The 25,570-nt window shown below is 55.1% G+C and overlaps 1 protein-coding gene across 1 annotated transcript; it reads right to left on the bottom strand.

The window, feature by feature from the left end:
• Positions 1-232: 232 nt before the first annotated feature.
• On the bottom strand, positions 233-24,110 carry LOC122749544 (60S ribosomal protein L27a-like). Its single transcript, XM_043995955.1, is given in 3 exon segments — positions 233-366; positions 369-682; positions 23,962-24,110. Coding segments are annotated over 3 exon segments (585 nt in total). The 5' UTR covers positions 24,099-24,110.
• Between the last annotated feature and the right edge of the window lie 1,460 nt (positions 24,111-25,570).

Below are 25,570 nucleotides of genomic sequence, written 5' to 3'. Positions count from 1 at the left end.
AGCACCTCAGCCTGCTTCAGGGCCATCTGCCGGCTCTGCCTGAGCATCAGCATGTGCCTGGCCAAGCTCTGGAACCCACATGCAGATGGCACAGCATCATGGGAGGGCTATGTCTCAGCTTTTTACAGACAGGGCTGCCCTGAAATGGCCCCAGGGCAGTTCAAAGTCATTCCAACCTCTCTCTCTCTCTCTTTTTTAATAAAGACACTTGTTTTCTTTGATAACATTGGTTTTATGCCACAAGGACACACGCTCCACCAACACCCTTAATCTTTCCCGCTGCTCTTCTGCTGAAGAATTTTGCCTTCGCGATGACGGGCTGCTTGGGGACTTTCCCTTTTCCTAGCACTTTGTAGTGCCCCAGCACACAACATCAATGACAGGGGCAAGCCCTGCCTTGCTTTTGGCAGCATTAATGCTGGTCTGCTCACTGACCAGTGCCCACAGCTTATCAAGGTTGACGGTTGGACAGTAGCTTTGGTTCTTCTTCAAGTGAGAATGCCTCAGACCCACTTTCCCGAAGTAACCTGGGTGATATTTGTCGAAGTTGATGCAGTGATGGTGCAACCCTCCTGCATTTCCACCAGCCCCAGGGTGCTTCCGGTGCTTGCCGATACGCCCGTGGCTGATGTGCTCACGGAACTTCCTAGTCTTCCTTAGTGGGGAAGGCATGTTGCACCCGCTGCAAAAGAAAAAAGGAAGCTGCTCAGCAAGTGTCGAGAGAAGAGCAAAGACCCAACCTCTCTCTTTTCCTGGAGCCTAGGGTGACCCTGGCCACAGACCTCCCCAGCCTGCCCAGAAATACCCATGGGCCTCCCCAGTGCAGCCATGAGGGCCAGAAAGGAGCCTGTCAGAGCATGTCACAGCTGGAAGGGACTTGCCCAAGGTCACACCACACAGTCAAGTACAGCAGTTAGTGTAGTGTGATGGTTAAGAAAAGCAGAGTTCAGATCTGGCCTCCACTTATAACTGCATGGCCCTGGACAAGTCACTGAACCCCCCTCAGCCTCAGTTTCCTCCTCTGTAAGATGGGGACAATAGTTGTACCCTATATCCCAGAGTTGTGAGGACAAACAAAATAAACATGTAAAGGGGACAGCTAGGTGGTGTAGTAGATAAAGCATGGGCCCTGGATTCAGGAGGACCTGAGTTCAAATCCAGCCTCAGACACTTGACACTTACTAGCTGTTGTGACCCTGGCAAGTCACTTAACCCTCATTGCCCACAAAAAAAAATAAGCATGTAAAGTGCTTTGGGAACTTCAAGCAATGACAGTGAAGAGGGCAGCTGGGTGGCACAATGGATAGAGCACCGGCCCTGGAGTCAGAGAGGACCTGAGTTCAAATCCGGCCTCAGACACTTAACACTTACTAGCTGTGTGACCCCTGGGCAAGTCACTTAACCCCAATTGCCTCACTAAAAAAAACAACCCAAAAGACAGTGAAGAAGAAGATGTTGCTGAGGATATGGATTGAGGGTGATAATCGAATCGATGCTGATGGTGATAATGATGCTCCAGACCCAGAGACCTGTCTCCTCACTGTGACTCAGGACACAGGAAGCCTCCAGGGATCCTTCATGGACTTGCCCAGTGTCTCAGGACCAGGGGCAGGCAGCATGCAGGCCCATTCATTACCCAGAGTGTCTTTCTCCCAGGCCAGGGCTCTCCTCACTTTGCTGCCTCAGTGGTCACCGTAAGATGCCAATTCTTCATCATGTCATTACTTATTGGGGCCCAAGCTTCTCATTTCAAAGGGTTGGGTCAGCTCCTTAGGGCCTGAGCCTGAAGTCCCCAGTCCTTAGCCCCCAGGGCCTCACTTCTGGCCCCCAGCCCCATTGGTCCCAGCTGCCCTATGAGAGAAACACTGAATTTGTCTGCTTGGGCACAGTGCGGGGGGGAGTCGAGGATGGGGACAGGATGTCAAAGTCGGGGCAGGATCAGGACGAAGCCTCTCTCTGCACACCCAAGACAAGGCTGGAGGACCAAGCAGGGCCGTGTCCTCTAAGCCATCCCACAAGAGGGGCCACTCCCACACTCCGCCCCCCCATTCACACACCACATATTTACACACACACTCATACACTCTCACACACACACCATTTCCTGTCTATGGCCTTAGACTCAGCCCCCAGAATCTGTTTCCCTCCACCCTCCCTTTCCTTCCCCCTCCCCAAGACAGCAAGCAATCTGACATAGGTTATACATGTACAATCACATTAAACATATTTCTGCATTAGTCATGTTTGTGAAAGAAGAATCAGAGCAACAGGGGAAAACGTCAGAAAAGAAAAAACAAAAGTAGAAACATTATGATTCAATTCTGATGTGTTCTTGCCTGGGCTCTGAGGGCTGTCCAAATGCCTATTGGCCAAGGAACCTGACCCTCTGATTCCATTAGGAGGTGGAGGCCCTGAGAGCCCAGACCAAGGTAATGCAAGCAATTCAGTTCAGTTCAGACAATATCAATTAAGTACTTACTGTGTGCAGGGCACCAGACTAGGCACTGGGAAAAATACAGAGAGGAAGCCAGGCATGGTGTCTGCCTGCCAGGAGCATGTATTTTGTGTGTGTGTGTGTGTGTGTGTGTGTGTGTGCTGTCCATAATATGAGGAAGGGGTGCATCCAAACATGCAGGACAGCTTGGGTAAAGGCGTGGAGGTGGGAGATGGGACCCTGAATCGGACGAACAATTCACAATTGGGCACCAGCCCAAATAGTGTGTGCTGGAGAGTCTGGTGTAAGAAGCCTGGAGAGGTGGGGGTGGGGGTGGGGGGGGGCAGGTAATGCTAAGGCAGCAGCCTGAGGCTCATCGAGTAACACGGGTTTCTGTGGGTCCTTTTCCATATCTGTTCCCTTGCCTGACTCCATCCAGATGGTGTGTGTGTGGGGGGTGGGGGGGATGCTCTGCTGCTGCTGCTGCTGCTGCTGCTGCTGCTGCTGCTGTGCTGCCCATATAACCAGCCTGTGACACCAGATTCACCTTTTCAGGATTTGGGGCATCTTGGGGAAATGCTGCCTTCAGAATTCAGAGCAGCTTTCTTGTGTCTGACTCTTTCCTAAGCACTTACCTTGCTCCATCTTGTATTATTATCAGTGTCTGTGTACAGATACTTACTCTGCATTCTGCCCGACACCCCCCCCCCCAATAGACTATAATCTTCTTTTTTTGTTTGTTTGTTTGTTTGTTTTTTCAGGGCAATGGGGGTTAAGTGACTTGCCCAGGGTCACATAGCTAGTAAGTGTCTGAGGCTGGGTTTGAACTCAGGTCCTCCTGAATCAAGGCTGGTGCCTATCCACTGCGCACCTAGCTGCCCCAGACTATAATCTTCTTGAGGTCAGGGGCTCTTTTATTTATCTTGTCTAATGAGGTAAGGAAAGAGAATTTTTTGGAACTCGGAAGGGGAAAGAAACTCTACTATAGAACTCTGGAAGGCAAATGACTTTGTCACTGCTCGGGTTGAGCCACCCCTCCCGAACGGTTATTGTAAATGGAGCTTTGACAATCTTAGCTGAGAGGCCAAGAAGGGGCAGGACTGTGCACATATATAGTCTAGCTGTTTCTGATGGGACCCGTGGCCCATGAGAAAACTGTTGGGTGCCAGGCTGGTGGTGGACATGAGGGCCTGCCCTGAGTATAGTTTCTAGCCTTTGGGTTTCTCCTGTCTTTCCTATGAAAAGTTGACACACAATGGAATAAAAATACCCTCTTACAAAAAACAAACAAGACACACATAGCCCAGCAGTGCAGGACTTCGCCTAACCTGCATGAGGGGCAGGTACAGTTGGATAGAGTGGAAGGAGCCCCTTCTTGGGAGTCCCATCTTGTTGGGGAGTCCTCTTGGGAGTTTTCAAGCATTGAGTGGCTTTGGGAGAGGCCAGGCCCACCTCCCATGGGCAGAGGAGACAGGAGCTGGCCCTCCATTGTCCCCATCTTGGTCCCCTAGAGACTTGAGGAGCTTTCTCTTGGGTGAGACCCAGGACCCTCTCAGTGGAACTAGCTTCTCTGGCTTGCTTCCAGTGGGGGAGCTCCTTTACTGCACTGGCTGGCATTATATTCTCCAATGTAGAACCTCTCCACTTCTGGTTTTGCTATGCTTTGGATAAATGGGTCTGTTGGCTACTCACTACGCACATTCACTGTGGAACTGGTATTAGGTGGGAAAGGGCTCCGATGTTGGATATGGAGTGTGGGGCTCCTCTCCCCTACATGGCAACATGATCAAAGCTGATCACACCCCTTAGGTGAAGTAGACAGATCCCTTCTCACCTGGTACCCCCTCTGTCTGAGAAGGACAGAGCAGGCTCTGGCCTCAGCCTCCTGCTGCCCCTCCTTGCAGGGACGAAAGTCTCCCTTGGAGAAGAGGCTGGATATGTCCACTGATAAGCCCTCTCCAGGGGGCCTCTGCCTTCCACATGGAACTCTAAGCTTACATCTGAAAGGAAAGGCTCACTGTGTGGTTGGGGCAACTCTTTGGGGAGCACCCTTGTCCGGGTTTGCACCCCCTGGGTTAGCGCCTCCAACGGTGACAGGGATGTCCTTGTTTGAATGGTCCCAGCCATGCCGCCTGCCCCAGCCCCTCCCTGCTCCCCACCTGGCGGCCTTGGCTGGTGGGCAGCTTCCTCTGAGTCACTCTCACTGCGCCACCCCACAAGGCTGCTCTGAGGGCCTCAGCTTGCCTGGGCTGGTCATAAGCCCCAGCATCTGGCATTTGGTAATTGCTGGAGAAAGCAGGGGCCTGTCACGCCGCTGCTTCTCAAATGCCCCTCCTGGGAAACAAAGGCGTCTTTGGTGGTGGGAGAACAAACGTTGGGTTTCATAAGCTAAAAGCAAAGAAGAACGTATCCAAAGAAAGCAACTGCAGCCTGTGGAGCTCAGGCTGATGCTGGAGGGGCCAGAGCTATTGCATCATGCACCACAAGCACAACACACACACACCACACAACACCACACACATACCACACACACCACATACACACACACACACCTCACACTACCACACACACCACGAGCACAACACACACACCACAAATATACACACACACCACACACATACCACACACCACACACATACCACACGCATATACCACACATACTGCGCACACACCACATACATGCACACACACCACGAGCACAACACACACATACCACGCACACACACCACACACACATACACCACACAATACCACATACACGCACACGCACAAACACCAGCCCTCTGAGCTTTGACCCTGCACCCCCCAGCTCCTCATGCCCCCCTAGCAGAGTTTCATGGCAGAGATGTCAGCCAGGAGAGCTGACCGGATGCCCAAGCAGACCCTGACAGCCCGCAGGATTGGGGCCTCTTCTTCCCTAGGGGCTGCTGGGGGAGAAGGGTAGCAGGCCCTTAACCTCTCTAGGTAAGCGGACAGCTGAGAAGCAGCTGCTGCCCACCCCCTTCAGAGGTGAGGTGTGGATCCCAGGGAGGAACCTTCCCAGCCAAGAGCCACCTTTCAGAGAGCACATCAGCAGCCTTCTGGCCACAGCTGAGATTGGGAATGGGGGATCTTGGAGCTGGCAGAGGGCTGAGAATTCTCCTAGGCAATTCTCTCCTTTTTACCATGGGAGATCCTGAGATCCCATGGGATCGAGTAGGGCCCAAGGGCATAGGTTACCAGCAGCAGCAGAGCTGGGAACCCCTCTTCTGGTTCCGGAGTTAGAACCCTATTTCTCCAGCTGGTACCATTCTGGGGGCCTGGGGTGCTTGGACTTCCCATCAGGGAGTGCCAGGGTGCACTTCAGTACTGCTGGGTTCTGGCTCTAGGAAGCACGCCCTTATTGGCCAGGTAGTTGCAAAGCCAGGAAGTGAAGGAGCACTTGATGTTCCCTACACGCCTCATCTATGCAGAGTACATCTAGGAACCAGGAGGTAAACAGAGGAAGCCTCTGAGCAGCCACGGCGCCAGACGCGCACAGCGCATAGTGGGCACTTACTAAGTGCTTACGGGACTATTTGAGGGATGCCCTTTACTTGTAGGAGGCTCCTCTCAGGCATCGCTCTTACTCTCCACACAGTTCTAACAAACTGTATTAAGTGATTTCTGAACCCATAGTGGCTGGAAGCCATGAATAAGAGCAAGGAGGGGCTCCCAAAGATGGGCATAGGAATACTAGGAGAGGAGGCAGCTATCACGGGTGGAGATAGAAAACTCTAAAAAGCAGATGTGAGGCTACAACGAGTCAGAGAAGGGGCACAAAGTCCTGACCATAGTATCCTTGGGCGCTGGGGTTTCGCGCTGTTCCAGGCTACTGGGTTGCTATAGCTCACGGCTACTGCCAAGAGCCTCCTTGGGAGCGAAGGTGGGGACGAGATCTGGACGGGGTGGCGGGCAGCGGCAGGTCTACCAGGGCGCGATCAGAGGCCAGGCGTGGGTCTCTGAGGACAAGAAAAGGCAGCTATAGGCAGACCTAGCGTCCTCGTGCAGGAGACACGGCCGCCACTCGCGCTGTGGAAACAGGACCACGGTGAGCTCCAAGGAGTGGAAGCGAAAACGCGCAGTACTTCAAGTCAGGGGCGAGTCCGAAGAAGTGGGCGCCCGACCTGTGTGCTCACTGAGCCTCCTCCAGACCTCAGGCTCCGCGATCCCGAGCGGAGTTCCTCCCGCTATTCCCGCATTCAACAAGCAGATGCTGGAGCTGGAGCCCTGCACCCGGCCCTCATGACTCATGACTTCTCGCTGTGTTCAGAGGCCAGCCTGCTGCCACTCGTCCCGGTCCTTCTCTGTAGGACTGACTGTACCGACGAGCTGCTGCTAGGCTGGCGCTGCCGCTGCCTGCCTGCCCGCCAGTCCTCTGTGCAGGAGCAGGGCGGCGGGGGGGAGTTCTGCCTCTCGCGGTCCGAGGAGGTGCCCGTGTTCTGGGCAATCTGTGATTTCGTTTTATTAACGCGAAGCTTCCTTTTTAAAATCAGCACCAATGTCCTTCCTCCGACACTTTGGCATCAAAGCCTCATTTATTTGTTTGTTTGTTTTTGTTTTTGTGAGGCAATTGGGGTTAAGTGACTTGCCCAGGGTTACACAGCTAGTAAGTGTTAAGTGTCTGAGGCGGATTTGAACTCAGGTCCTCCTGACTCCAGGGTTACACAGCTAGTAAGTGTTAAGTGTCTGAGGCGGATTTGAACTCAGGTCCTCCTGACTCCAGGGTCGGTGCTCTATCCCATTTGCGGCCACCGAGCTGTCCTTAAAGCCTCATTTAAAGAGAGGAAGCCTGGAGTCCCCTTTAGCTCCCTGCCCCGTTGTTCTTTCTCTTTTTAATTTTGTTAGCTTGTGTTGATTTTTTTTCTCTCTCTCTCCAAACAAGCCAGGGGTCTGACTGAGCAGAGATGGCTGATTCAGGAGGGACTCCCCACTTTGGACCGACTATTTCCTCTCGGAACGGGAGCCATTTCACCTTCGGGGAGGCTGCCTGGCCCTGGCCTTGTTCACTGCGCCAGAGTCTTTCAGGAAGACGGCCTCTTCCTTCCTCATTCCGTGTTTTCCCACATATTTCTTGCATTGAGGTCACCAAGCATCTCATCATATATTTGTTTTTTGTTTTTTTGTTTTTTTGCGGGGCAATGGGGGTTAAGTGACTTGCCCAAGGTCACACAGCTAGTAAGTGTCAAGTGTCCAAGGTCGGATTTGAACTCAGGTCCTCCTGAATCCAGGGCCAGTGCTCTATCCACTGTGCTATCTAGCTGCCCCATCTCAGCATATATTGATTTCATCTGGAGTCTTATAGACATTCTTGCTTTTCCCCTTCTCAGCTCAGGGGCCGGTGATTGCACAATGCATCAGCTGCGATGATTTTCAGCGCGGGGGGTGGGGAGGGGTTGGGGGGTGTTGTTTCGTCTTTTTGCAAATCCTTGTTCTGTGCCCCGGAAGAGCTGGGGGGTGGGCAACAGCCCAAGAAATGGAATGCCGCCTTTGGATGACACAGTTAAGCCAACTCTGCCGTGTCCTCCCATCACCTCTTCAAAGAGAACCCATGAGGCAGTCGTCCAGGGAGCTGCAATGCCCTTCCTCCTGCTCTCAGGATAGCAAGAATGCCAAGATTGACACACACCCCCCTCCCAGGAGCACGTCACTCCTTGGCCATTGGACAAGGGTCTCACATTAGAATATCGACGCCCAATTAAGTTTACACTTGGTCTAAAATACTTTCACATATACCAGATAATTTGAAAAGAGAGGGAACACAGAAACTAGGGTGGAAGGAGGGAGAATAATTATAACAATAATATGATATGGTCCTTGAAGGTTCACAAAGTGCTTTGCATGCATGATCTCATTTGATCCTCACAACAGCCCTGAGGTAAGTCCTACTGCTGTGTCCATTTTACTGACAAGGAAATCCAGGCAGACCGGGTTAAGAAACCCTCCCAGGGTCACACAGTGACCAGAGGGTTAGTCCAGCAATCTATCACTGTACAAACCAGGACAGAAAAGACCTCCTATTGGAGGTGGCCCCTGAAATGAGCCTTGAAGGAAGACCAAGAAAGCTAATTTCCTAGAATCGAAGGGAGGAGGGAGTGCATACCAGGCATGCAGAAGACCCTGTACAAAGGTTGGGGGAACAACCAGTCTTGGGCAAGGACAGCAGTGTGTGTGTGTGGTGTGTGTGTGTGTGTGTGATGTACACTGGTGCGATCTAAGCCTGAGAAGGGCGCCGCAGCCAGACTTGGGAGGGCCTTTAGAGGCCTTTAGAGTGAGGATTTTTCCATAAGACAAGAGGAAGCCAACTGGGGGTTTCTTGAAACGGTGAGTGGACATGGTCAGAGGCGCTTCCGAGAGGGAGGGACTGGCAAGGGCAAGGAGATGGAGGCAGGAGGTCCATTGCGGGGGCATCATTGGCCAGGAGTGACCTCGGAGAGAGAAGGCCCAGAGCCAGGCTCTGCAGGCCGAGGAGGCAAGCCAGTGGAGATGGGAGGAGAGAGATGGGGGGGCATAGCCTGACCACAGGGGGGGTCTTCTATTCTTCAGACCTCCATCTACATGTGACTGTCAAGAGGGGCTTGGCTGCATCTTTGCCAGGAGAAACCCCATCTGGGGTCATGAAGAGTCGGACACGACTGAAAAATGAAACGAAGTTTGCCAAAGTCTACTTTGGACGCCCTCCATGCATGTGACAGATCCAAGGAAGCCAATAACTGGAGGGTGTTGAGAGACACCCCATTCCTCTTCCCCTTGCCAGCTTTTCACCAGTGGAATGATGGGTGACAGGGCCCCTCCTGTGAGGAAGAGACAAGGATCAGTGTTTGAATCCTGCTCATGTGACCATGGATGAGTCCCTTCTCCTCTCTGGGCCTCCCCACCTACAAACAAACTTCTGGGGACCTTTGGGTCCCCCAAAGCATTCCCTGTACAAGCCCCAGAGTAGCTGGCCCTTTGTGAGTGGAAGGAGGAGGTGAAGGAGGGCATGGCCCATGAAGGAAAGAGGGGGCGGTGTCCTCAGAGCTGCGGGGAAGGGTGGGTGTCACAGGCTGGTATGGGGAAATGCTGGCTTTGGTTTGCATAAGGTGGGCCATGAATCAGCGCTTCTTGGCAACCCCCAGACCCTCCACATCTGAGCCCTCCTCTCACCAGCTACACCAGGAATGACTCCAGAACATGTGATTGTGTCCTTCCTCTCCCTGAGGCAGCTTCCTAAGATGCAGTGGTCTAGTGCTCAGTGCTCTGGGACGGGGCCCCTGTTCTAGCTGGGGGTAGAGTCCTGGGACCTGAACTGAAAGGCTTTCCGCCCCATGTACTGGCCCGAGTGTGGGCTGTTCGTGGAGTGTTGGAGAGCCGGGACAGCTGCAGGCCACCATATGGCATCGGCAGAGGAGGAAACCAGAGGAATTCCAGACATGTTGTTCCTGGCGGCAGAGCCCAGGCATCCTACTGGTCACTGGGGCGCATGCCCCCAGGAAGATCTTCCTAGGCCTGGCCTGGACTGGGAATCACCAGCGACCACACAGAGTCCTTTCTGCACCTAGTGAACCTACTGCCTGGAATCACACTGCACTGAGCGAGGTTAGTCACCAAAAAGTTGGACATAAATCAGGACAGGTTCCTCAGTGACTTGTCCCATAAGCCCCGAGGCTGTCATGTTTCGTGGAATAACAGACCAAGGGAGTTGTCTAGGCTCCCCGCCCCCCCCTCCGGAAAGGATCACCAGGGGGCGGGGAGGGGCAGGCCTGAAGGAGAGGAGATTTGGGGGATATGAGGTGCGGTTGTCCTGGGCTGGGGAGAGGGTCCAGCTTGGACCCCAGGGACAGGGAGGACCTGTTGGAAAGAGCCCAATTCTAATTAGGCTACCCTTCCTAACCATTAGAGCAGGCAGGCACAAGCTTCACCCTCCAGGATACAGAGGATTCCCAGCCCCCCCCAGGATACAGAGGATCCGCAGGCACCCCCCAGGATACAGAGGATCTCAGCCCCCCCCCCAGGGATACAGAGGATCCCAGGCACCCCCAGGATACAGAGGATCCCAGGCACCCCCCCAGGATACAGAGAATCCCCAGGCACCCCCCAGGATACAGAGGATCTCAGCCCCGCCCCAGGATACAGAGGATCCCAGGCACCCCCAGGATACAGAGGATCTCAGCCCCCCCCAGGATACAGAGGATCCCAGGCACCCCCAGGATACAGAGGATCCCAGGCACCCCCCAGGATACAGAGAATCCCAGGCACCCCCCAGAATACAGAGGATCTCAGCCCCCCCCAGGATACAGAGGATCCCAGGCACCCCCAGGATACAGAGGATCCCAGGCACCCCCCAGGATACAGAGGATCCCAGCCCCCCCCCCAGGATACAGAATATCCCAGGCCACACCCCTCCCACCCAAGTCCCGGCTGGCCCAATATAATAAAATACATGAGGCCCCTGGTACACGTGGGGCCGGCTGCTGAGCAGGGAGCCGAAGAAACCCAGGGACACTCTCTGTCTGGAGTTGTCACTTTGCTGATGACCCCGAGGGCAGCAGATGAATGACCCCAGCCCCAGCATCTCTCCTCGCCGCCCTCCACTCCCCATCCCTGCACCTGACCCTCTCAGCATCCCTCAGAGCAGCAGCCGAAGCGGGGAGTAGGCAGTCTTCCCTTTCCTCCACAATACTTAGAAATGGGAGCAGGTGCCTGCCTTGGAGCTGGGCTGGGGAGGGGGGGGCGCAAGGGCTGGGTCCAGAGCAGGAGGGATGAAGGTGAGCACAGCCTGAGGACCCCCGATCCCCTGTGATGCCCTAGGGGCTCTCAGCATTCCTCCCCCCAAGCCCAGCAGGCTGAGCCCCAGCCGCAGCCCCCGAGCCTTCCCCTCTCCTGGGCAGCTTGTCTTTCTCCCATTGTGTTTCCCTGTTGTCGCAGGACACAATGGGAAGCTCCTTTAGAGCAGGGGCTGGTTGTCTTTTGTCTCATTTTGAATCCCTGGAGCCGAGTCCAGAGCCTGGTGCTCAAGGCAAGGTGCTAAATAAATGCTTATTGACTGACCTCAGATCCCTGTGAAGACTTTGGCACCCTCAGACCTTTCAGTGAAGGCTGCTCCAGCTGACGCCCAGCAACTGTCTCCAGGCCTTTTTTGGCCTTTCCCTAAGAGACTACCTTCCGAAAATATTGGATGTGGGAAAGCTGGGACGCTAATCCACTGTTGGTGGAGTTGTGAACTGATCCCACCCTTCTGGAGAGCAGCTCAGAACTATGCCCAAAGGGCTATACAACTGTGCATACCCTTTGACCCAGCAATAGGTCAATAGGTTTATATCCCAAAGACACCCCCCAAAAGAGAAAAAGACCTATTTGTACACAAATATTTCTAGCAGCTCTTTTTGTGGTGGCTAAGAACTGGAAATCAAAGGAATGCCCATCATTGGGGAATGTCTAAACAAGCTGTGGCATATGATGGTGATGGAACATTATTGTGCTATAAGAAATGACCAGCAGGATGGCTTCGGAAAGGCTTGGAAAGACTTGTATGAACTGATGTAAAGTGAAGTGAGCAGAACCAGGAGAACATCATACACAGTAACAGCAATATTGTTGGATGAAAAACCATGAGTGACTTGACTATTCTCAACAATACCATGACCCAAGACCATCCCAAAGCACTAATGGTGAAGCAGACTATTCACCTCCAGAGGAAGACGTGATACTGATGGAACACAGACTGCAGCAGGCCATTTTTCACTTTCATATTTTTTCTTTTATTTGTTTTCTTGTACAAAATGACTCATAGGGAAATGTTTTATGTAATTGCACAGGGATAACCTACATCTGATTGCTTACCACAATGGGTGGGGAGAGGGAAGGAGGGATAAAATCTGGAATTCAAAACTTTAAATAAAGGAGTATTTACTGAGGACAAAAAGGGATTACCTGCCATCTGGGAGTCGTCGTCGTCATTATTCTGGGGGGATGTGGGGGAGCAGCTGTGAAGCCAGCGCTTGTTGTCTGTCCTTCTACATGAGGATCCCAAAACTGGGGTGATGTCATGACTTGCAGTGAATTGGATTGAAGGGAGGGAGGGCTGGGCAAGGTCACCAGCCTCACTCTCTCCTCCAAAGCCATCCGGGTCCAGTGGCAACATAGACATCAGGACAACTGGAGATGGACCAGGATGCTTAAGGCAATAGGGCTTAAGGGACTTGTCCAGGGTCACACAGCTAGTCAGTAAGTGTCTGAGGTAAGATTTTAACTCAGATCCTCTCAACTTTAGGGCCAGTGCTCTTTCCACTGTGCCACCTAGCTGCCCCTAGGGGAAGCACTAAGGAAGACCTTAACCTCCCCCCCACCCCCACCTTCACCCCAGAACTTTGCAGAGGGGTCCCTAAGCCCCCTCCTTCTGCTCCTGGGCAATCACCTGGCTCCATGGGGCTGCAGGGGACAGCTCCAGCTGTTAGGAAGTTCTTCCTGACTCAGTGGGTCGAAACTGCCCCTGCCCTCATTGCCCTGGCTCTGTCCTCTGGGGCCAAGCAAAGCCAGGCACACCCCTCCTTCACACAGCCTCCCTTCAAGCACTTACACTCAGCTATGACTGTGGCTCGAGCCCCTCCCCCAGCCTTCTAGTGTCCAGGGGTCAATGACCTACCCCCACCCCCTCAGGACAGAGAATCAGGCCCAGACACCCTCTCATGCATCAACACCCTCACACGTGCCTCGATGCTCCTCATTTGTGGCTCTGATGGGGCAGAGGAGCCTCCTCTAGCCCTCCCCAGGCGAGGTTTGTGGCAGCTTCTTGCTTGGCTTGTGCTGGGGCAGCTGATTGTTTGGGCCCAAGTGTAGGACTTTGCACTGAGGACCAGTCAATGATCAGCTTGAGCCTGTTGGGATCTCTGCATCCTGACTCCACCATCCATTCCAGTCTCTTTCAGAGCTTTGTGGCCAGGCTGATACAGAGGCTGTCTCTGACTTGAGCCAAGCCATTGGTAAAAATATCAAGCAGCACAAAGACAAACACAGATCCCTGCAGCACGCCGCCACCGGAGACCCCATGGCCTGGTGCAGAGCAAGTAGCTCCAACTGAATTAGGAGGCAAGAGACCCCACTTTTAGTTCTCTCTGTCTTCTCTTCTCTTCTCTTCTCTTCTCTTCTCTTCTCTTCTCTTCTCTTCTCTTCTCTTCTCTTCTCTTCTCTTCTCTTCTCTTCTCTTCTCTTCTCTCTTCTCTCTCTGTCTCTGTCTCTCTCTGTCTTTGTCTGTCTGTCTGTCTCTGTCTCTGTCTCTCTCTCTCTCACACACACACACACACACACACACATGCATAGTGCCTTGCTATGTGATCTGAGCCTCAGTTTCCTCCTCTCTAAGATTAAGGGGTGAAAGCTGAGGGTCCTGGCTGTTCTATCTACATCATGGGGAAGGAAGAGCTCTTTTCTGTGCAGAGAAAAGGTGCTTTCCAGAGTGTCCCATTCACCTCCCCTCCAGCCCCACCACAGATGCTGGCTCAGAGATCTGGAGCCTCCCCAGCAGGTGCTGGGTGCTGAATCAGAGCCAGCAGCTGCTCACCTGGGGGACCTAGTCAGCACAATTAACAAGTAAATAAAACACACTGTTCTGGTTTAACTTCTGCCCAAACTAGGGGCTCCCCATGCTTTCAACGTGCCCCTGGCTTTTCTTTTTCTTTTCTTTTTTCTTTTGCCAGCTAAGACCCCATGGCCTGCTAAGGGGGTGGGGGGCCCCCAGCTGGCAGGGACTTTGAGAACCATCTAGGTAAACTAGACCGTGATGAGGAAACTGAGGCACAAAAAGCCATGTGTGTCAGAGCCAGGATTCAGCCCGGGACTCTGACTCCCAGCTGGTATCGATGACACAGGCCCTGGGCTTGTGTTTCTCAGATATGGCTGGAGGTTAAGGACTGGCCCAGGATCATGCAGACAATAAGGGCTGAGTAGAATCTGAACCCAACCCCTCCGACTCCAAGATTTGAACTCTCCCTGGCACGGGCTCCTGCTCTGATTTCAAGTAAAAGCAGTGAAAAAAAATTTTTAATCTGGTCCCAGTCTGACTTAGCTGATCCTCAGGAAGGTCGCATGAGGCAGGGCTATCCCTACTTTACAGATGAGGAAACAGTCCTGGAGCAGCAACCTTGTTCACCCATCTAAGTAAGGGCTTGGCCCCAGGACCTCTGCCCCTGGATACACACACAGCCTGGCTGTCCTGCTCATGTGCACATGTCCCTCACAAGATCAGCTGTGGGAGGGGGAAGAGAAGACAGGGCTCAGCAGCCCTGGGAGGAGAGCAGCCAGGGACCCAGAACTCAGGGGAGTAGGTTGCTTCCTGGGCCTTCAGGACCCCAGGGATGCCCTGCTGGTCTGGCTCTCAGATGGACAGCCCAGCTCTGGGCTCTGGGCCCTAGGCTCCGGGCTCCAGGCTGTGGGCTCTGGGTTCTGGGGTCCAGGCAGCTCCCCACTCCAGTTAGAGGCACAGGGTGGAAGGGCTTCTCCCTCCCTCTGACCACCAGAGAAGGTCTTGGTCTAACTGACTTACCTGCTTTTTCCTCTCCTAGCCTTGTCACCTCTGTCCCCACAGGCTGAAGTCCAAGCCTCCAGCCAAGGGAGCAAGGGTTTCTCCAGGATGAAAACACTTTGAGAAGCAGAGTAGGACAAACCAAAGTCATTACACACACACACACACACACACACACACACACACACACACACACACACACCAGCCTGGCCAAGTGACTTGGGACAGGAAACTTCTCCATGGCCCCCCCTGGGTCCTCTGGGTCTTCTCTGGTCCCTGCCACGGCCCTCCCTCGTTGGAGCAGACCTGGAGACGCCCACCAGGGGCCATCTCCCAGCAGCCCTGAGGCTTATAGAGCCCAGCCTAGCCCACTAGCCAAGAGAGGGGCTTGGGGGGCAGCTAGGTGGTACAGTGGATAGAGCACCGGCCCTGGAGTCAGGAGTACCTGAGTTCAAATCCGGCCTCAGACACTTAACACTTACTAGCTGTGTGACCCTGGGCAAGTCACTTAACCCCAATTGCCTCACTAAAAAAAAAAAAGAGAGAGAGAGAGAGAGGGGGGCTCGGGCAATGGCCAGGAGGCATGGCTCATCGCCCCCAGCTCCCAAGCTACCCGCACAGCCCCTGCCTGGTCTTCCTACCTGCATGCCCTTCTGCCCATCCCATAGGCCGTCTTTCTGATGGCTGCCAACTGCTCTTCCCAAGAAGGGACAGACCCCATCACAGCACAGCAGCAGTGTGGGCCCATGATTTCTCTGGGGCTCAATGGGCTCAGGTCTCTCCCCGTTCTCCCCTCCATGACCAGACCTCCCTGGAGTTTCCTTCTCTCCAAGGGGGCTCCCAAACCTTGGCCCTAGCTGGGTCCCTTCCTGTGGGCCTGGCTCAGGCCACCAGCACCCTTCATTCCTCAGTTCCCAGAATGTCCCAGGACACAGGAGGTGAGAGGCGCCCCCTTTCCCTCCTGTCCCCTCCTCCTCCTTCCTGAGGTTAGCTCCCAGCTGCCTGGGTCCAGGGGAAGAGACCTTCTGCTCTTCCTTTTCATTCCATTACACTTGCACCTCCCACCCCCCAGGTCTGCTGGCCTGGGAGTCACAGCGGCCAGTCCTGGAAGGCCCTGACCTCAGGGTTGGCTCTCATGGAGCTGCCCCTGGGAAGGGACTAGCCCTGTCCTTGTTTCGGCATCTCTGACAGTGGCCCTGCTTGAACACTTCCACGGAGGGTGGCCTACTGCCTCAGGCCAGTGCGGCCCCCAGGACAGCTCCAGTTGTGAAGAAGTTTGCCTGAATCACTTCTCCAAGTCCTCCGGGCTGCCTCTGGAGGGGCCCTCACGATCGAAGCCTTGGAGGTCTGGCACAGTCGGCATTGGCATCTCTTGGACACTCTTACTAGCAGCCCCTCCTCACTGCCCCCCAACTAAATCACCCCTGGTGCAAGAATGGGTGTGGCGGCTGGAGGACCCATCCCTCTCCCCCATCCCCAGCAAAGGGAATCCATTGTGACGGGCCCAGGGCAGTCAAGCTGTCCAGGCCAGCAGAGGCCCTCCACAGGGAAGAAGCATTCCTCAGGTATTGTTGCCCTGGAGCAGAGTTCCGGATGCCCCACCCTAGGTATACATCAGTTGTCAGAGGTCAGGATGCAGCCTCTCTGGTCCCTGGTCTCCCTGCACAAGCTTTCCCAGAGCACCAGCCAGCTGTCAGAAATCGCTCTTCAGCAGGGGCAGGGAGGGGAGCAGTGGGAACAGGACAAGATGGGGCCCTGCCTCGGTGGGCCCCAGGATGATTTGCTACACGATTCAATCAGGGAACCTTCCTGCAGTGTCTCCAATTCCCCAAGCATTCCCCAGAGCTCCCACAAGTCCTCCCATGAGCCCCTTCGAGCCCAAGGTCAAGGTGCCTCTCTGTCATCCTGCTGAGCTCTGAGAGTCCAGTCCCCTAGGGAGCACTGTCACCAAGGCTCTTGAGGAGTCAGGGACGCTGCAGGCTTGGGAAGGCCCCTCCAGTAATCTTCACTCCTCCTCCACATTGGGAAGATTCTGCCCAGACACCAATGAGGCAGGGGGCTGCCCATGTTCTCAGTTCGGATCTTTGCACTGGTTCTGGCTATGGATGGAGCCCAGGGGCAGGGCCAAGGCAAGGCAGATCACCGGATGGTCTGGACAGGGTCCGGGCAAATGCCCTGGACCAGATGGATTTGTTTTCAGCCCGTGACAGCAGACCTTTGATCCTCCTTCTTTCCCAGGCCTGCTTTAGAGTATTCCCAGGCCCCTCCTGGGCAGCCCCCACTGCCCAAAGTAATCCCTTCCTTCCTTCCTGACCTGGGTGAAGGGAAGGGGCCCCTGGGCTTCAGACCTTTGATCTAGGTCAGAGAAAAGAGAAAGCCTCCCATAAAACCAGTTCATAAAACTGACAGAGAACTAGCTGGGTGAGGGAAGTGGGGAGGAGGGATGGGGGAAAGCTGTAAAGGACAGTGCCCTTTGATGCATCCTGGGCCAGCTAGCTCCTGAATTCCCCATGAGTGGCCCAGGGACACCTGGCCCCAAGCCAGGGCCTCCATTCCCCACTGAGGGGCTGGGGGGCAGAGATAGTGCTCCCAGGCATGCCCCCCCAGCCCATGACATGATGCTGTGCTGCCAAAGGGGTGCCCTGGCAGGGGGGAAGGGCTCTCTGGGTTCTCAGGCTAAGCCATCTCCCCCTTGGCTTACCTCCAAAGCTGGGGTGGGGGGAAGGGGGGAAGGGCAGACAGCGGCAGAGCAGCCTGGGAGTTTTATGGGGCTCCAATAGACCTTTGGGCCCCAGTGACTTCAGCTAATTGGATTGTGGAAGGCCTGGGAATTTGTGGGGAAAGACAGAGACAGAGACAGAGACAGAGAGACACAGAGAAAGAGACAGAGACAGAGAGACAAAGAGGCACAGAGACAGAAAGACAGAGAGACAGAGACAAAGACAGAGAAAGAGACAGAGACAGATAAAGACAGAGAGACAGAGAAAGAGACAGAGAGACAAAGAGGCACAGAGAGACAGAGAGAGACAGAGAAAGAGATAGAGACAGAGAGGCAGAGAGAGAGACAGAGAAAGAGAAAGAGACAGAGAGACAGATAGAGAAACAGGCAGAGACAAAGAGAGACAGAGAGACACAGAGAGACACAGAGACAGACAGAGACAGAGACAGACAGAGACAAAGAGACAGAGAGAGAAAGAGAGACAGACAGAGAGACACAGAGAAAGAGACAGAGACAGACAGAGACACAGAGACAAAGAGAGAAAGAGACAGAGAGAGAGAGACAGAGAGACAGAGAGACAGAGAAACAGGCAGAGACAAAGAGACACAGAGAGAGACAGACAGAGACAGAGAGAGAGACAGACAGAGACAGACAGAGACCAGGAGAGAGTGCTCTGACCAGTCAGTGAGGTTGGCTCCAGAGCTCCTTGCTTCTTCCCCCCACACCACCAGGCACCACCACTAGGCAGTAACATTCTGGGAACATGGAGATGCTTCCCTTGAGTCCCCTCCTAGACCCTGCTGGCCACCAGGGAGAAGGGCCTTCCTGGGCCTCTCTCCCTCCTCTCATGCCTCCTCTACTATCTAAGCAGATGAGATCAGCCCAGACCTTATCTGCAGTGTGTGTGTGTGTGTGTGTGTGTGTGGGTGGGTGCCCATGTGTTCCCATGTGTATGCATGTGCGTGCCTTAGGCTATGGGCAACTGAGCCAGGCCCTGGTGCAATGCCTATAACACTGGGTCTGAAGACCAGCTGTGTGACCCTGGGCAAGTCACTTCACCTCTGTCTGCCTCGGTTTCCTCAACTGTAAAATGAGGGTAATAATAGCACCTCCCCCCAGAATTGTTGTGAGGCTCCCATGAGGCAATGGCTAGCACATAGTAGGTGCTCTATCAGTGCTCACACTCCATCCACCTTACCCCCGATCCCCTGGAGAACCCAGTCAGTACAGCTGCTCCAGGGGCAGGGGGAGGTGGGAGAGCATATGCCCACCAGGGCTACCCAGAAGCTTGGCCCCCTCATTTCCTGGCCAGCTCGGAGCAGCGCCTGGTGAGTCTCAGGAAGATGGAAGCTTCACCCCGTGCTCTCCCAGCAATTACGAGGACAGGAGGCCCAGACAGGGCTCCAGTTTCCTCCAGCTGACTCATCCCAGTGGGCCCAGTCACAGGATTCCTGAGAGGCCCAGTCATCCCTGAGCAAGGACAGGAAGGTGACAGGGTCTCCAAAAGGGAGCCCTGCTTGGCAAAGGAACGGTGGGTCTCCCCTCCCTGTCGGGGCCAGGCCTTCCTCCCCAGGCCACACCTCTGAGCATGGGGCCCACCGCAGGCTGTTGGTGCCCAGAAAGAACTCTCCAATCTCGCTTCACCAGTCTGCCCGGGATGCCCCCTCGTAAGGACTGGCTGGCGGGAGGCCCCCTTGGCTCTAGAAGTTCCATCAGGTCCCGCGTGGGCCAATGGACAGACATCTGCTGTCCTAGAATCTGAGACTAAGGTTCAGCCCCCAGAGAGCACCATGAACCTTCCCACAAAAGAGATCTCAGTCTGTCTCCCAAGCTCAGGGGGTTGGGATCTGCACTGGTGGAGGGAGGCTCCCACTGGAGAAGTCACCAAGCATGGAAACATTTCTCCAGTGAATCCTGCCCACCCCAGGATGCTGACCCACCCAAGGCAGCAGGCTCTGGACCTGCCTGTCCTGTGCCCCTTGGACTTTGGATGGATCCTCCTTTGCTTTAGTGCCAGGACCATCCTATGCCCAGGGAATCCTGCTGTATGTGAGGGAACTGTCTCTGACCCTAAGCAGAGTTGCCCCCATCGTAGGTCGATACCAGTCACACGGGTCATGGCCTGGAGAGTGCAGGGCTGGAGGGGTCCTTAGAGATACACTCACCCACCCCCCTGCTTTAGAGATAGGGTGACTGAGGGAGCCGTGTTCTGGCCAAGGCCACACAGCAACAAGGTCAGGCTCCCATCCCCTCTGGCCCTCCTGGATGAAACGACCTTCAGAACCTGAGGGAGTGTGGGGCAGGCAAGTTCATCTCCCCATTTTATAGCCAGACAAGCTGAGGTCTGGGGAGGGGAAGGCCCAGAGTCGTGCAGGGCTGTGTCACCCTCAGCAGCAGGGATCCTGTCTTTCATTAGCTCGGAACAGTCTGGGCTGAGCACAGCTCACTGGGTGCTACTCTTCAGGGTAGCTTAGGGTGTTCAGAGGAGGTGACCTGAGTCACCGAGCAACACTTGAGGCCAAGCCCTCCTGTTTGATCTGGAAAAGGAAAGGCTGGGGGGGGTGGGGGTCGGCCTAAGAAGGCAAAGCCAGGACGGGCAGGGCCTGAGACTGGCCGATTGGGTGTCCTGGAGCCCGTGGGTGCATGGTGTTTTTCCATGGATTATGAACAAGCCAATTCTATTGGCTTAGTTATCACAGCAGGGGTTAAGAGGCCGGCCCAGCCTGGGGGGGAGGGGCCGGGGGGGCGGTGCTGCCGAGGTCCCAGCAATCCTCGGAGTCTGTGTCCAAGAATGGAAGAGTGAGCTCTGCCCTTTGCTCAGTGCGGGGAGAGGGGAACCCTCTTCTCTCTGTCCCTCCCTCCCCAGCCCCCACAGCCTGCCCTTGGGGGCTTCCTCCCCCCCCCCGGCCGTGGTTCATAAAAGGGGCCACAGTTCGAGATCCCACCTCCTTGGTGGGTGTCCCACGTTGGTGGCCTCAGTAGGAGCCTCCAAACACCTCGGCCTTCGGTGCCAGGGGGATTGTCTAGGAAGAAAACAGGCAGGCCAGAGGCGGAATTAGAACCCGGGATCCACTGATCTGCGCTCTGTCCCTCCCAAAGGCAGCCAGTCCCTTCTCCTCCGTTGCGCCAGCAGCGCTGTTGGGTTTTTTTTGTAAACAGTGCAGGGCACGGAGCGGGCACAGAACCAAATCTTGTTGGTCAGCTTCTGGCAAGATCTCCTAGGGACAGCCGGCCCTGGAGGTCCCCAACCCCAGTAACCCACTGGACAGATAAGGAAACTGAGTCAGAGCCTGGAAGGCTGAGGTGCCCACCGCCGGGAGCATATGGGAAGCTGCCAGGCGAAATGAGGGACAGAGGGGAACCTGGGCGGAGGGCTGTGAGGGCAGAGAAGGCCCAGACCAGCCAGCAAGAAGGGGCCGGCCCCACAGGACCCAGGGAGAGCCGAGGCCGGGCCGGGCCGGCCGGGCCGAACCGATAGAGTAGCGCTGAGTGATTTTCCACCGGAAAAGAAAGCTCTTCTGTCTGCGGCGGACGTCGGCGGTCATTTGGAACAGAACTCTTCTGTTTGGCGCAGCTTGGAGCTGGCACGGAGGCCGGAGGCGACTCTCCAGCCGGGCGGGGCGGACGGCGCTGGGCTGGCCGCTAACGGCTCAGCTGCGCTTCCTCTGTCCCCAGATAGAAATCCCCACAAGCCCGAGCTTTCCGAAACCCTTCGCGCACTTTGTTCTCTCCAAGATGTGCTCAACGAGCCCCCGGGATGTGGGCAGCACACAAGGGCCCTCCCCTCCTGGGCTCGCACATTTCCGGGGGTCCGTGAGCTAGGAGGAAGACAAATGACCTCCCTATTTGAGAATATTTGGTTTCCCTTCTAATTCTCCGTATTGCATTTCTGTGCGTTTGAAAACACGATCCTTAAAAACAAACCCCCACGATCCCGAGAAAGAAGGGGGCCTCAGGTGTTAGGCCACACCCACCTCCAGTCGGCCCTCCCCCCTCCTCTGGCTCCGGGAGCGGCCCCTGGATGGGAGGACCGCCCAGCCTCCCCCCGCCCCCCCCCCCTCCCCGGCCCCCAGCTTCCTGCAATTCCTCCTCTAGCCAGCTGCTAACGCCCAGATGTGACCTTGGGCACCTGAGCGCACCGAGCAGCCCTGGGCTATCTGCCCAGGCGTGTCAGACAGGATTAAATGAGTAGGGCTTGGAAAGTGTTTAGCAAGCCTCGAGATTGGGACGGGAATGTCAGCAATGCAGTTCTATTTAGCCAACACTTCTAGGCCCTTACTGCATGCGAGGACCGGGGAGGACAGAAGCAGATCATGATAGGGATGTTTCCCCAGAGAAGCAGCAGGACCCTCCCCCTCCCCCCCCCAGACCTGTCGTGTGGAGAACTCTCAGGGATGCCCAAATGTCGAAGGAGGGGCACGGAACTAGGAGGAGGGCAGAGGAGGGGGAGGGGAAGGAGAAGAGGGGGAGAAGGGGGAGGAGGGACTAGAGGAAAGGAAAGAAGGGGAGGAGAGGAGGCCCAGCTCCTGGAGCCTGGAGCTGCAAAAAAGCCTAGCCTGGGGGAGGGAGGACCACAGGTGGGAAGCTCCCCAGGGGCAGCCGCCCCAAATCCTATTCAAGCCCCCTGCAAGGGGAAGGCCCTGGGACAAGGTCCAGGTGAGCTTCTTGGAGTGGCTTAGGCATCAGCAAATTGATCTCATGGAGAGAGGGAGGAGGGAGGAGGGAGGAGGAAGGGAGGAAGAAGGAAGCAGGGAGGAAGGGAGGGAGGAAGGATGGAAGGAGGGAGGGAGGAAGGAAGGAAGGAAGAAGAGAGGGAGGAAGGGAGGGGAGGAGGGGAGGGAGGGGAGGGAGGGGAGGGAGGAAGGGCCTGCATAAGGGATCCAGGTCTGGCAAAAAGCAGGAGCATTCTCTGCCCCAGGCCCAAACCAGGAGACAGGGGAGGGACTGAACCCAAAGAGCATTGGCACTGGCATAAAGGAGACCCTGCATCGAGCCTCCAGATCTCTTACAAATAGATGGCAGTGCTTGCAGGTGCCTCTGATGTCCTTGAGGTGACCACTCCATCCACAGAGACAGATTTCGAGCCCTCTATGAAATGCACAAATACCGCCCCACACCCCAGGGCCCCTGCAAAAGGAAGCCACCTCTGCAGGCTTGGCCAGACTGGTGTCTAGGTAAAGCAGGCCTTGGAGCCTACACCCTCCAATCACACTTGTCAGAGTGTGGGCTCAGCTGTCTCAGCATTGCAAGAGCCAGACAAAGTGTGGCCTCCAGGGACCCTAAGCAAACACACTGCTGCAGAACCCCAGCGGGTCCCCAACATGCAGAGCACAGGTGGGACAGAGGACATTGTGGGCTGGACCTGGGGCCTACAGGCCAGGCAGATCCTGGGACTGGCCTCAACCCTAACCCAGGCTCAGGAGCGTAAGAGTGTATGCTGGGGGCATCGTAGAGAGAGGGAAAGGGGATGGGGCAGCAGGTGGAAAGAGAGGCCAGCAGTTACTGAAGTCACACCCCTGGCCCACTGGGAAATAGGCTCAGTTCTGGGAAACCCCATTCATTTTAGGAAGGACACTGACCATGTAAGGACGGAGGCCAGAGAGGGAGGCCAGGCCACGGTGGGCCCTTTTAGCAGGGAGATCCACCCTGTTCTACTTGGCCCCAGAAGGCAGAACTAGGAACAGCGTGGAGAAGTAACAGGGCAGACAATTTGGCCTAGATGAACAATTAGAGCATCTCTAAGCAAAATGGCTGGGGGGGGGGGGCTTCAATGGAGAGCATTAGGAGATAGGGTGAGTGAGGCCCACAGTGAGGCTAGTGATGGCAGCCTCTCCCTGCTCCCCGGCAGGGGTCTGAGGCTGAAGTGCAGGATCTGGGCTGGCCCGTGCATTTGCCTGAGATGTTATAGAGGGAAATTCTGGCTCCCACCATCCAAGGTCTCTACAAGCCCAGTCAGCTGGAGGAGTCTGGGAAGCTGGGATTATATCAGGACAGAGGGAGTGAGGAAGGACAGGCAGGAGGAACTGCCACTGCCCTCATCTCCCTGCCCTAGGCTGCTGCACCCTCTGAGGCCCCTTTGGGACGCCCCAAGGGCCCTGGAAGCAAATATTGACTTCGTCCCACCCCGCAAAACCCCAAAGGTCCGAAGGCCAAAATGGACAGAGGAAGAGGGGAAGGAGAAGGCGCCCCCTCTCACCTCTATGTTCTAGCCCTATGCTGAAGCCCGTGCCAGGAATTCCCAGGCTGGACCCTGGTGAGGCCAGTGCCCTTAGCATGGCCAAAGCCACCCACCTGAGCCAGAAGAAAGCCTGGCAGCCGGTGTCTAGCCCAAAGGCCTCAGCAGGACGAGCGGCTGGCTCCCTGCAGGGACAGACCCTTGGGAAAGCCGGGGAGGAAACGGACTTCCACGGTTGGGGAAGGGGCGACATCTCTCTTCCCGGCCCAACTCCTGCTGAAAGACAAAGGAAGGAAGTGAGGGTTTGGTTTATGAACAGACTCCTTCTTGTGGAGGAAAGAGGACTCCCCGTGTAGCTCCCCCCGCCCCCCCCCCCCCGCATCCACTGCGTTCCCAGCCTGCCTCACCTCTGGGTTGTTTGCCACCAACCCCAGACCTCCACTCTGACCTCGTCCTTTCCCTGCCTTAGGATCAGGAGCGGGGCAGCCCAGAGCACTGGCCTTTGCTCCCTGGAGCGGAGACGTCATTAGCATCGATCAGTGCAGTTTTGTCAATAGCCCTTGCGTAGCAGACACTGATGCCCACCATGGAGACAAAGTGGAGCTAGTCCTGACCTCGAGGGGCGAATGCTCTACCAGGAAAGGGATGATTCTTACAAGGATAAGTATGCATGGGTTGGCTTGGCCCTCCCTCCCGGCTCAGGTGATGGATATAGCACACATGAAGTGGCAACGAGGGGTTAATGCCAGAAGATCCCTTTACAGAGAATGAACCCTTTTCTCTGACTGAATCAGAAGAACCTGCTAAGATGGGCTGGGATGAAAACTGGCCATATCCCTGGAGGCTTTAAATGACTAAGCCCCGGAGAAAACCAGTTAGTTGAACGTTCAAGTTGAAGTCGGTAACCTCATTGTTTATTTCATGTTTAGAAAAGGGAGGATCTTCTCCCCTCCCTCCACCCCAGCCAACATCTAGCATCGGAGCTGCTTATCTAGAAGGAGCCAGTCCGCCAAGCCTTTGGAGAATCAGTCTGAGAGGGTTAAAGGTACAGTTGAGAGAGCCAAGAGACACATTCTGGACAGATCCAGAAAGGTAGTCACTAGAGGCGGGAAGCAGCTTCAAGGAACGGGACCTCTGGCAGCAAAGACTCTGGAGGGTGCCAGTCCTGACAATGAAGAGTCGAGCTGCATAGAGAAGAACCCAACCCTCAAGGGCAAGAGCAGAGCTGGAGGAGCCCGCCAGAAGCTGTGCCACATGGGCTTTCTATTACCTTGGGGATAACTGGGGGTTTTGCCCTTTACACTTGCCGCCCCCCATCTTCCTAGCCTCCTCAGTCCCCACTCCCCTCCCCCCTCCCACCAGCTACATGCGCCTGCTCCCTGGTCCTCCTGTTCCCTCTCTGCACCCTGGTTGGCACCAGCCACGTGCCAAGTCTAAAACCCACTCCTCCCCACTGTGCTAACACCCTTTAAGATACAACTGCATCCAACCATCCTCAAAATCTTTCTTCAGGTCCCTCTCTGTTCACCTGTATCTGAGCACCTGGAATTTACCATGTGTGAATACTTTATTTTTTTAAAGGTTACACATTACAATCATGTTAAACATATTTCCACATTAATCAGAACAAAAGGGAAGAAAAAACACAAGAAAAAATAAAAAAGAATAACAAAAAAGCAACAACAAAAGTGAAAATAGTCTGCTTCAAGCTGCATTCAGACTCCA

The sequence above is a fragment of the Dromiciops gliroides genome, chromosome 3, assembly GCF_019393635.1.
Source record: "Dromiciops gliroides isolate mDroGli1 chromosome 3, mDroGli1.pri, whole genome shotgun sequence".
Classification (NCBI taxonomy): domain Eukaryota; kingdom Metazoa; phylum Chordata; class Mammalia; order Microbiotheria; family Microbiotheriidae; genus Dromiciops; species Dromiciops gliroides.
This window is presented reverse-complemented; position numbering and strand designations above follow the sequence as displayed.